This window comes from Stegodyphus dumicola, chromosome 6, assembly GCF_044657685.1.
Source record: "Stegodyphus dumicola isolate Sdum_Otavi_A_Nest chromosome 6, ASM4465768v1".
In the NCBI taxonomy this organism is placed as follows: domain Eukaryota; kingdom Metazoa; phylum Arthropoda; class Arachnida; order Araneae; family Eresidae; genus Stegodyphus; species Stegodyphus dumicola.
In genome coordinates this window covers 212,010,484-212,023,968 of record NC_140773.1, presented here as the reverse complement: position 1 = coordinate 212,023,968, position 13,485 = coordinate 212,010,484, and the positions used below count along the sequence as shown (strand labels likewise).

Below are 13,485 nucleotides of genomic sequence, written 5' to 3'. Positions count from 1 at the left end.
GTCTCGCGAGCTGGGGATAAAAATGTTTTTTTTTTTTTTTTTTTTTCGTACAGGGTTGCCATTGCTCGCTTTGAAATCGTTGAGTTTGTTAAAAAAAATTCGTTAAACTTTCCAAGATTTGAAATAGATAATAAAACAAATTCAAAATTCAAAATTCGGGCTTCCAAGTGCTCATGGTCAGTTAGAGGACTACGTTATTCAGAACTAGATAGCTCTAGGTACCGTTATTTTTTCACAATGTGAGAAACATTCATGCATTCATGCAGATTCTTCATCATATAATTTCTTTAAATATAATAAATGGCCATAATACTTGGTGGCAACAGTTTGAAACGTGAACCAACGCAGAAAGTGAAACGACGCAACGTGCCGTTTTGAGACAAATAGACAAAATAGACAAAATAGACCTTTTTGTCTAACGCCCGTGTGGGCTAAAAAAAAGCTTTGCACATTAGCAGTTGTCTAATAAGTATCGAAAAATGATAGTAAATTGCTTTTCATCTGTTGTGAAATCAAAAGTTATTGCCTTTGATTTAATTTCAGTTTTAAAAATGTTCATTATTTTTATGTTATGCTAGCTCATATTCATGGAAAAATTATTGATATTAGTACTTCATATATACTGACGATGATAAATAATATACAATTCCATTTTACCCATGCTAAAAATTCCCCAAATTCAGCGAAGATACAGCTGTTAGTAAGAAATACTATTTATCATCCTCACGAAATGCAGTGAAAGTTTTCACAAAAAATTTTAGTGTTACGTTCATGATTTGAAATGTGTTTAAACACTAGTGTAAATAAGTAGCTCCTGAGTTCAATTTTATTGTTTTATCAGTTATTGTGGTGATGTTATTTAAAAATATTATCATAAATATTTAATTACATAAATTATAAATATTTTTTCTTTACTTTTCAATTTATTATTATTATTTCATTTTAGAAATTTTCAAATTACCGGCTTTACACATGTATTTTATTTGTCTATTGGCTAATTCGGCACTGAATTGATTAAAAAAAATAGTGTGTCCTAAATTCTTCTATTAAATTCCTCTAATAAATCTAATTTTGCCTTATTGTCAGTGTCCTACCACTAATGCTGACGGTAATCCAGAAGAGGTTTTCTGAGACTGGAAACATCTTGATTTTATATTAAAAAGAACGAAGAGAAAAAAAAAAAAATGTGTATGGTGTGGACGCAGTCATCTGATCAAAGTTTATTGTTGTTGTGACTTATCTCATTTGTCTGATGGTAACATCAGAACAAGCCTACGAAGTTCATCGGGGCAAGGAGCGCAAGATTTCGCCTGTCGTTGGCAAGAGCCCTGAGCATCATACAGATGGTAGTACGACTTTGCTCAGTTCCGCCCCCATTTTTGATGGAGAGCACCCCGGGGGGGTGACGAATCCGAGGATCTCCCAACCCTCTTCCCCTACAGCCAACCTCTCGAGAGAACTTTCGGCTTGCCGCATGTTTAGAATGAACCCATGCCGCACAGATACTATAGATTTACAAACATCCGTGTCTCCTCCAGGATTCTGACCTGGACAGTTCGGAACGGCAGTCAGCGTCGCTAAACACTATCCGGCGATTTTATATATATATATATATATATATATATACACTGAAGTGACAAATATCATGAGATACCTCCTAATATTTTGTCGGTCCTCCTTTTGCCCGGCGAATTGCAGCAACTCGACGTGGCATGGACTCAACAAGTCGTTGGAAGTCCCCTGCAGGAATATTGAGCCATGCTGCCTCTATAGACGTCCATAATTGTGAAAGTGTTGACGGTGCAGGGTTTTGGGCACGAAGTGACCTCTCGATGATGTCCCATAAATGTTCGATGGGATTCATGTCGGGTGATCTAGGTGGCCAGATCATTCGCTGGAATTGTCCAGAATGTTCTAACCAATCGCGAACAATTGTGGCCCGGTGACATGGCGCATTGTCATCCATGAAATTCCCATCGTTGTTTGAGTACGTGAAGTCCATGAATGGCTGTAAGTGATCTCCAAGTAGCTGAAGGTATCCATTTCCAGTCAATGATCGGTTCAGTTGCACCAGAGGACCGAGTCCATGCCATGTAAAAACAGCCCAGACCATTATGGAACCACCACCAGCTTGAACAGTGCCTTGTTGACAACTTGAGTCCATGGCTTCGTGGGGTCTGCGCCACACTCGAACCCTACCATCAGCTCTTACCAACTGAAATCGTGACTCATCTGACCAAGCCACGGTTTTCCATTAGTTTAGGGACCAACCGATATGCTCACGAGCCCACGAGAGTCGCTGCAGGCGATGTCGTGCTGTCAGTAAAGGCTCTCGAGTCGGTCTTCTGCTAGCATAGCCCAAGGAAGACAAATTTCGCCGCACCGTCCTATCGGACACGTCCCTCGTACGTCCCACATTGATTTCTGTGGTCATTTTTTTTAGTACGCTGGATTACACACTTTCTCAATTACTTAATGACCAAAAAGCTGTCATAAGATTCTTTCAGGATGAAAGAATAATTCATAGCAATAGGTCTCAAAATCATCCAATTAACTTTTGACTCAAACAAAGCTCCTATATGGTGCCGTCATGTACGTTTTTGCTGTGGAAAAAAAAGGATTGAGAACCAAAACATGGTTTGAAGACTCGCGTCTTCTTTTCATGAGAGCCGTTCGTTTTACACATAAAAAAAAAAAAAAGAAAAAAAAAAAGAAAAAAAAAAGGGAAAAAAAAAAAAGTGTTTTTCCGGAACAATAGGTATTCTGGGGTTGTTTATGCCAGGAAAGCAACGCAGATAGCAGCATTAAACTATTTTCAGACTGCTGGAAAGGATGTAAAAAAGAGGAATTAAGAAATGCTGAGTATGCACATTTCACTGTTAATCACTATCATTTTATAGACCCCGAAACTGGGTGCCATATCCAAACTGTGGAGTGATTGTGGGGCAGTGCTAAACGGACAAATAAACGTCAGTGGGGGACTGCTCGCCACCATTTAGAATCATATTTAATAGAATTTATATAGCGTCGACTATATTCAAAAACTAAAAATTTTTCTGCAATGTTAAATGATATACTTGATGTTATCCAACTGTTTTAGATTGAATTCCGTTTTGTTTTGTTAGTTTTTATTTATATGTATGTTATATTAAAAAAATTAAAAGAAAAATTTACTTTCTTGAAACAGCTTTAGTATAGCCCACCTTCAAAATTTGGTGAATTTCTTTGGCGCAAAAGCGCGTCAAATACCGTGTTTTGAAAAATGATTACCATCAAGATTTCCGACGAAACTGTTTGTTTTAAAAATGGCGACCATCTTGTTTTCACCAGAAATTATGGATGATAGAAATAAATTTACGAGTATTATACACGATTTAAAAAAAAATGTTAAGGAATGATTAAGTTTAAAAAGATGTAATTTTTAAAAACAATGCTGGAAACCTTTAGATATTTCGCCCTTAATAAATAATTATGTAATTAAGAGTTAATACTACAAGCGAACCAAACTGTTAGCCTAATTGATTTTTCAGCTCCACACTTTTTGCATCTCAAATACTACCATTGGGCGACTTTTTCTGACTAACTAACCCGCATGGTATCTTACATTTTTCACAACAAATCCTATCTTTCAATAACTCACAATTAATCAAAAATTCTCTAAAAAGTTCATAATCTCTTATTAATTCATACATAAAATATCTAATTCAGAAGTCAAACAACAAAAATCAGCGTTATATTTTCAAAATTTTCACAGGACTAGTTTCGATAGTTTTACCGAACCACCATCCTCAGTTGCAAAACCGCAAATGAACAAGATAGGAAATAATGATTAGATAAGATAAGAAAGCCTGGACAGGAATAAGCAAGTGGCGCCATCTGTTGGTGAAACCAGAACTAAAACATAATTTCTTTAAAGGCCGAAGGCAAAGATGGATTGGAATTAGGATCATTAACTAGAACAGGAGCATTTTTTTGAATGTGAAATGCCTCTAGAAAATCCAGTTCTCCAATGGAAGATTTTTTTTGAATAATTTTGGCAGCAGAAAAATTGAAAGTGTGATTTTCGGACCAACAATGTTGAGCAGCAGAAGACTTCTGTGTTTCCTTTTTTCTAGCATATGCCTCATGTTCCTTGACGCGAAATTTTAAGGCTCTCTTTTTAAGGCCAATGTAAATTAAACCACACTCTATAAATACCCCAAGAATTCATATCCGGAATAGGGTCCTTGAGTATGGAACTCGGAATTTTATTGATGGGAGAATAAACAACCCGAAAGTTAAATTTATGCAAAATATGCGCAACTTTATAGCTAATTGATGGAAAGAAGGGAATGAGAACAGAATTTTTATAATCTCCTAAAACAAGAGTAACACTTTTAGTGTGTTGAGATGAGAATTTTTTAACTGCTTGATTAATAATGTTGGGTGAAAAGCCCCTGTCAATAGCTATTGCTTTTAAATAATTTATTTCTTCATCAAGGGATAGTTTGGAGGAGCAAACTTGAAGAGCACGGAAAACATAGGAATAAAATGAAGGTAACTTTTGTTTAGCCGGATGACATGATTTAAAATGTGGTGGAAGGCAAACCGATGAAGGTTTACGGTAAATCGTAGTACTGAAGTTGGATGTGTTACGTGTGACCAGAATGTCGAGAAACGGAAGAGAATTGCAAGTCTCAAGGTGAAAAGTGAACTGAAGAGCAGGATCAATAGAATTCATTGTTGAAAGAACTTTATTTAAATCATCTTTATTACCTTCAAACAGGGTAAAAGTATCGTCTACGTAGCGGAACCATGCCGGAAAGTTTAAAGTTTCAAACAATTTTGATTCATAATAATGCATGTAGATATCAGCCAGGATGGGACTGAGGGGGGCTTCCTATGGCTAATCCCTCAGTTTGCTTGTAATATTTATTTTGGAAAACAAAATATGTTTGTTTCAAACAGAGTTGAGTGAGAGAAATTAGCTGATCAATTTCGATGCAAGAGAAATGAAATTCGCGAAGTCTGGTTTCTAGACATCTTAATGCACCCTCCACTGGAACATTGGTCAATAATGATTTTACATCAAAAGAAACCATGAGTAAATTTCTAGGAGAAATGTTTTTAACCTTTTTTACAAACTCTATTGAATTTTTTATGGTGTAAATGTTATTGTCTAATAGAGTTGAAAATCTAGAAACTAAATATTTAGCTAAGGTGTACGAGGCAGTACCTAAATTTGATATAATAGGGCGGAAAGGAATACCACTTTTATGAATTTTGGGAAGAGCATATAATCTGGCACAATTCGCAACAGATAGGATAAGTGAATGATTTAAGTTGCTTGAAATGATTTGTGAAGATTTGATCGCAGTTTTTATTTTTGACAAGTCCGAAGGTGAAGGATCTTTAGGGATCGGATTATATGGTCCTTCGTTTAAGAGTTTAGTGACACCATCGATGTAAGTGTTCTTATCCATGACGACTATCTGGCCACCTTTGTCGGCCTTTGAAATGATAATATCCGGGTTAGAATGAATTTCGTGCATTGTAGCTCTTTCTCTCGCAGTTAGATTTGGTTTCAAAGGTTTATTATTGAATTTCATATTATGAGCGATAAGATGCCTAATCATTTCTTTCTGTGAATCTGAAACCTTACTGAACTTGAAAGCTTTTTCGATTGGAGCCAAAATCTTTGGGATCGAGGGTTTACAGGTTTGTGAGAAGTTAAAATTATAGTTTAGAATTCTCTCTTGCTTACATTAGAAACATTATTGGTTTAACATTAGACAACTTACATTAGAAATATTAACTATTGGTTTGATGTTTACAATGGAATACTTTTTGAACTGCTTGAACTGGAAGACTGTAAAAGAAGTTTTTGGAATTTAACTGCAAGGGTGCTTTTATGACGGTTAACTGCGTTCTCCGTTCTAGACCAAGACTTTTGTTCAAGGGCAGTGAATTTTGGATATGAATTAGCGAGGTCCAGATGAAGCTTATAGAGTTCATGTTCCAGTTCATGTTCATGCCATGAGAAGCCCCCTCAGTCCCATCCTGGCTGATATCTACATGCATTATTATGAATCAAAATTGTTTGAAACTTTAAACTTCCCGACATGGTTCCGCTATGTAGACGATACTTTTACCCTGTTTGAAGGTAATAAAGATGATTTAAATAATGTTCTTTCAACAATGAGTTCTATTGATCCTGCTCTTCAGTTCACTTTTCAACTTGAGACTTGCAATTCTCTTCCGTTTCTCGACATTCTGGTCACACGTAACACATCCAACTTCAGTACTACGATTTACCGTAAACCTTCATCGGTTTGCCTTCCACCACACTTTAAATCATGTCATCCGACTAAACAAAAGTTAGCTTCATTTTATTCCTATGTTTTCTGTGCTCTTCAAGTTTGCTCCTCCAAACTATCCCTTGATGAGAAACTAAATTATTTAAAAGCAATAGCTGTTGACAGGGGCTTTTCCCCCAACATTATTAATCAAGCAGTTAAAAAATTCTCATCTCAACACACTAAAAGTGTTACTCTTGTTTTAGGAGATTATAAAAATTATGTTGTCATTCCCTTTTTTCCATCAAATAGCTATAAAGTTGCACATATTTTGCAGAAATTTATCTTTCGGGTTGTTTATTCTCCCATCAATAAAATTCCAACTTCTATACTCAAGGACCCCATTCCGGATATGAATTCCTGGGGTATTTATAGGATTCCTTGCCAGTGTGGTTTAATTTACATTGGCCAAACTAAGAGAGCCTTAAAATTTCGCGTCAAAGAACATGAGGCTTATGTTAGAAAAAAGAAACACATAAGTCTTCTGTTGCTCAACATTGTTGGTCCGAAAATCACACTTTCAATTTTTCTGCTGCCAAAATTGTTCAAAAAACATCTTCCATTGGAGAACTGGATTTTCTAGAGGCATTTCACATTCAAAAAAATCTTCCTGTTCTAGTTAATGATCCTAATTCTAATCCATCTTTGCCTTCGGCCTTTAAAGAAATTATGTTTTAGTTCTGGTTTCACCAACAGATGGCGCCACTTGCTTATTCCTGTCCAGGCTTTCTTATCTTATCTAATCATTATTTCCTATCTTGTTCATTTGCGGTTTTGCAACTGAGGATGGTGGTTCGGTAAAACTATCGAAACTAGTCCTGTGAAAATTTTGAAAATATAACACTGATTTTTGTTGTTTGACTTCTGAGTTAGTATTTATTCGGCGTGTTATTGTGTCTTAATAAAATATCTGTTTGTAATACCCGGCTTTCCCAAACTTTTACGCTTGTTTGAAAATTCCCACCTTAAGTTTTCCTTTAAGATTTCCTGATATTCAATTACAACATCACGAACAGTAGGTTTACAGCAAGCCATAACTAAAAGCAAAAATCTCACCTTCAAAGTAGCAAAAATCTTATTTCCAAAACAATATTCTCCACGATGTCTGAGTGTTAAATAATGACGTATAACAGTGTTACAAATTTTATATTTAGATAGTTAATTTTAGTAGAATTATAATTAAAATATTGTAATTACGTTGTATTTCCTCGTGCAGTGCAGAGGGAGAGAAATTTTAAGAGTAAGCTATGCCGGAAAAGTAAGAATATAGGGTGACGTGCTACTTTAAAGTCTGTGCCTTTGCGTATATGAATAGCTCGGTAATTTGTATTGAAATTGAAAATTGTAGTTGACCACTGCTACCTCTAACCGTAAATCCAGGAATTTTTGGTTTACATTGCGTTTGCCGAATTGTATGGGTTACCACATCCTATCATTTATCGCTAAGCTTATAAGGTATTTCTCCCGCCTTCCTAGCGTGCCCTCGGGGTGTAGTGGTTCTGAACGCTGGGCCGGTATTCCAGAGGTCCGTGGTTCGATTCCCGGCGAAGGCATTGCTAATTTTTCATCTTGCGTGCTTCCAAAAAATACCTAATGTCTCTACAGTGACGCCCGAACTAAAAGGGTGTTGGATGATGATTTTCCACACCGAGGAATTGGCGATTGGGTCCCCTAAAAAAACCACAGTCGCTCTTTAAAAGGGGGAGTATATAAGGTATTTCTTCCACCTTCCTAGCGTGCCATCGTGGTGTAGTGGTTCTGTACGCTGGGCCGGTATTCCAGAGGCCCGTGATTCAATTCCCGGCGAAGGCGTTGCTAATTTTTCATCTTGCCTGCTTCCAAAATATACCTAATATCTCTAGATGCTTGGCGATATTTTTTGGTGAAAAATCTGGGTTGGCTATACTAAAGGATAGCCACTTTCTTTAAGAACTAAGAAATTAAAATAAAAATTATTCTTTTATAAAATTGTTTTTTAAAATTCTTTTGAATTCTATTATTATTTTATAATTTAATACTTGGTGAGAATTGGCAACAAAAAAAGTGGCGCATTTTTAACTGATGTCATCTAATGGAACAGTACCGTTAAACCAAAGGGATGGATCAACTTGAAATCACCACAACAGAAGTTTGGTAAACAGAAAGTGGAACAAAACACAACAGAAGGGGGAACACACGCAAGCGGGAAGAATCAAAACCAAAAGTGCTCGTTACAGTAAAACATTTCATGTCCTAAAGTCGCCGTTAAAAGTGATATTGGTTGATCCGACTCCTGGATATGGATAAAACAGCATGGAACCGCATTTAATATAAAAAATATATTTTGCTTCACACAGAGAAGCGAGATTCGTACTAGAAGCATTCTATAGCAGTCTCTCCTCCGAATGGCACCCGCCAGAAGAGGCTCTGAGGCGAAAGTGAAGTTGTGATGTGCAGCTCTTGCTGATTGTTTGATGCGAGATGTGTCTTATTATTATTATTATTATTATTCGTTCTTTCTTTTTCTATAATAGACAATGAGTTTCTCAGTTCAGGTTCGTGCCAGTATGGCCTTGCAGTTAGTTTTACAGCCATAAACATGAAAGCGATAGACGCTGTATATAAAATAGCAGTAAAGTATTTGTGTTTCCTTTTTCACTGTTTAATGTAAATCAAAATGTGATGTCGAAAAATAAATTGTTTTCTCCTAGGAGAAGATCCTTTTTCAAACTGAGACATCATGTTTACAGTCCTTGCGCACAAGATAAGGTAATGAAGTTTTTTCTTATTTTTAAACCAGATTAATAACAGAACCTTCATACGTCGGTGGATGCTGGCAACTTCAGTCAACAGCAGTTGATTAATTACATATCTATTAATTTTGGTACACAGATAGAGAACATCCGTTCCTTCAAGAAAGAGAGAGAGAGAGAATAGCTCAATCATTTAAAAAGTGTAAAAGCCATGTTTTAATGCTTCTTTAAAGAAATATCTATGAAATATGATTAACTCAATTTGTTTTAAGAGTGGTGTAAAATGAAACAGAGAGAAGGAAAAGAGTATAATTAGATTATTAAAAAAGGTGTTAAAGTCCTGTTTAGGTAGTGCTTTAAGGCGGTTTGTTGACAAAAGTCTGCCTATTCGTTCAGCATAAGTAAATTTAGCCCTGAATTATCTCATAAAAAATGCAGTGCCGTACTGAAAATGTCTGCTGCTACATAAAATACATCTTCAAAATTCCGCTGAATTAAAAAATAGCATACTTTATCATGTTATTAATAAATATTTGCCGAATATTACTTTTGATTTTTTTTAGCGTTTTTTCAATTAGTATCAATATTGAAAAATAGACGGCGCCACAACTCCATTTAGGAGGATAGTCAGTTTTCAGTTTGGAGAAACATTTAATTTTTCTGCATTAAAATGGTTAATTTTTTACCTTAGGAAACGAACCTCTCAGTGGAAAAGATTTACATGGGCTGTCTTACCAAATAAACGAAAGTGATCGGCATAACACACACTCACACATAGTCCCCGAAAAAATGAAAGCGATATTAGACTTGCCTCTGTGAAGATAGTAATTGAATTTGTATTTTTTTTTTTTTTTTTTTTTTTTTTCTAAATAGGGAAAAAACATTGAATTGAGAACCTTGTAAGGATAATTAGAAGCTAAGGCTCCTTTAGAGGATTCTTACTCTCAGCCAGAGAAAGACAATTTATAAATAAAAAAAGTATCCATACTTTTTGTTCCATAATATAAGACGTCTTTTTAGACATTAATATAGGATGTCTAAATGAACGATAATGATTATCACTTTTTTGAACTGTAACACTGTTGTCTCTTTCCAAAACTGCATTTCCCATTTCCAAGAATAATCATCATGGTGAAATGGCGCTTAAAGGGAGAATAGATCATTATTGTTCATTAATATAGGATGTCTAATAAAATATCGTATATTTAAGAGTCTGTTGTTGAACCAGTCCTGTCTGTTGGATTTGAACCTTGGTCTAACTACAAGTCGTCTTTAGGTGTTTTACGCTCTGCTTTTCGCGTAGCGGGCTTTTCAATTAAAGAAGTATAGTTTCTAAATATATATATATATTTTTTTACTTATCCACAGTTTTCAGTCTGTAGATATTTCAATGTGTGCAGTTCCGTCGATTCTTCTCTGTCTTTGCTAATTTGAAAATGTTTGGATGCATTTAGATCTCGTGTCATTTCATGCATATAAACGAAGTAAAATTAGATAAATAAAAATATTTTAGTTATGAAACTGATGCTTTGTTTCTTTTACATTTTAATCGTTTTTTTTTTTTTTTTTTTTTTTTTAAATCCCTTTTTGGTATGTTTTATGCATTGTTGTTTGGCAATGACTCTTGTTTTATAGTTTCGTTTAGAGTTGTGTGGTTACGGATCCTTTGGTTACGCATCGTTGGAAGCGGTGTTTTGAGATTAAAATTCAGGCTGACATGTGGTATTATTAATGTATGGCGACTAAAAATAATAACACATCTTCTGATCCCGAGGTATTAACTTCATCTATTTAAATATAAGTTGTTAAATCTATTTAATCTATTTGAACTAATGAAAATGACATCACTAAATAAATTATACATGTTAATATTCAGAGTTTGTGATTTATTTACGTGGGACGAAACTGCGTTTAATTTGATGAAAGGGAACCCCGGAATTTTCTTAGCAGCAGTTGTTAATATGATAAATATAATTTTGATCATCTTATAAAAAAAATATCATATAATTATTTAAAATATGCTTATTAATAAGTATTCCAATTTTTAGTAAGAAGTTAAACTTTTAAAAATGAAATCAAGTTTCATTATTCGAGACCACATACCTGTGTAAGTTTACGGATTGTAGGTGAACTGACTTTTTATCCAAAGTGAGAAATAGTATTATTAAAGACTTATTTAATCATTATCATAATCGTTAGTTGCCATCCATCATAATATTATTTGATTATATATATTATAATATGATTATCATATATGGATGTAGTAGTAATTATAATATGATTACTATTACATCCATATATATTATAATATGATTATGATGGATGTTATTTCCAGTACTATATTTGGAGTTTTCTGTAATATATAAAGAACAAGAAAATTTTTTTAATTGGTAAAAGTATATTTTAGGGTGCCCCTTGATTTTAAACCAAACAATAAAGTAACATAAAGGAAAAACATCTTATACATTTAAGCACTACAAAAAGCAAATACCCACTTGCCCTATTTAGAAGTTCCTTCGTCTTTAGTCTGTGGCACACAAATTTCCTTAACAGCATCTAAAAACCCTCATATTATCTGAATTCGAATCCATATATCAGCGTCGCCACATCTGAACCTTTCTTCCTACAAACCCATTCAAATCCATCTAAACGGTTTTTACGTTTGACTGAATGCATATCCTTCCTACATACAGGACACTTATAATGGCTACTAAGTAAACCTTCATTTACACAGTTCTACTGTCTAAACAAAAAAACCAACACACACCACAAAAGCGCTTACAAAACATCCCACGATTCAAAATTTCCCAGAATCATGCACCCGATTACATCACAATAAGGTTTCCATAATATTCAACTACTCAGGCTACCATAAATGAAACAACAACTTTACCATAATACAAGGGGTACCTTAAAGTCTACTCTATAAAGTATATAGTCTTAAAGTCTACTCTCTACCTTAAAGTCTACCTTAAAATTTATAGGTGCATTCATTTTACTGCTGGAACAGAGTTTAATCGTATATTTTATTCTTTTCTTTCAGGTGGGACTTGGTGAACCACTGGATACTTTAAAAATTAAAATCTGTGGTAAAAATGGAGTCCAGAAAATAGTTCCAGCAGTGGTAATATTGCACTTAATTGTAAAATTTACATTTAGAAATATATTAAATAAATATTCAGATAACTGTTGCTGTGTGTATAAAACTTTTACGGAACAGAGGTATATAAATGCGTTTCATATAGGAAAATAATTAAGTATAATGTTTAATTGGTTAAAATATTATGTTTAATTATATTTAAATGATTAATGATGCCTAATAATTATGTAATTAATGTAAATTAATGTTAGCCTTATAAGTTAAATTAATGTGTGCTAATAATTATATAGTTAATATAAAATAAGTAATTATAATAAATAAATATTAATTCTTGATATAAAATTTTTAGGGGAAAGTGCATAATCACCCACTGCTTCGCACATTTCTCAAAATCACCAACTTGAAAAAAACAAGTCAAAGAATTGCACAAACTCAATATCCATGTACACATCATCCTATTTTCACTAAAAAAATCTGAGAATTACACAAACTTGGCATTGCACACTCCCTTGACTTTGTCAATGTACACATCGATATGTGCCATATAAGTGGGTGATTCTGCCTTCACTTGAAAATAACAAGTCAAAGAATTGCACAAACTCGGTATCCATGTGCACATCCACTTATTTTCACTTAAGGGGCTGTATACCTTCTAACACATTTTTTTTTAAATTTTTAAGTTTGTACATTTAATTTTGGCTTTAAAGTAATTAATGGTGAAAAAATGAAGAAGCTGAGTTATTTAATGACCATTAATTTTGTATTTTTGGAGTAAGAAAGCAAGCAAGCTAGCAAAAAAAAAAAAAAAAAAAAAAAAAAAAAAAAAAACAGCAATATTTACGATAAATTAGAAATACTCTGTTAAAAAAAGTATAATATATTTCATTTTTTTTGTAAAATGCAAACCCATCATAATGATATTCTCAAGGCGGTAGACTATTATTTTAAAGCTAGGAAGTTATTTAAAAATGTTTTAAGCTAGAATGCATTAATCTTTGGATTATGGTAACTTGGCGATTTTTTGGTGAAAATTTATCGACCAACCCTGCTACAGCAACCTGCTAGTTTTTGTTTGGACGCCATTTTGTTTTCACGAAGTAAAGGCATTTTTTTTTTTACTCAACATTTTTTTCCAACAATCTGCTAGCCGAATTACGCTTATGCTAGAACTTTTATGGAACAAAAGTGCTTAATCGTGACGAAGATTAGGTGCGAAATTGGGGGAAAGTGCAGAATCGCAAACAGCTTGCTGTGTTTTTAAGAATTGCACATACTACGCAGTATCCAAGTACACGTCGACCTATTTTCACTTAAAAAA

The 13,485-nt window shown here is 34.1% G+C and overlaps 1 protein-coding gene across 1 annotated transcript in view; it reads left to right on the top strand.

Annotated features, from left to right (window-relative positions):
* Positions 1-10,692: 10,692 nt before the first annotated feature.
* LOC118191866 (activating signal cointegrator 1 complex subunit 2) overlaps positions 10,693-13,485 on the top strand; it is a 90,785-nt gene continuing 87,992 nt past the window's right edge. Inside the window, exons 1-2 of the mRNA XM_035362720.2 lie at positions 10,693-10,841; positions 12,111-12,191. Of these exons, the coding sequence (XP_035218611.2) occupies positions 10,803-10,841; positions 12,111-12,191 (120 nt within the window). The 5' untranslated portion in view covers positions 10,693-10,802. The remainder of the gene's footprint in view (positions 10,842-12,110; positions 12,192-13,485) is intronic.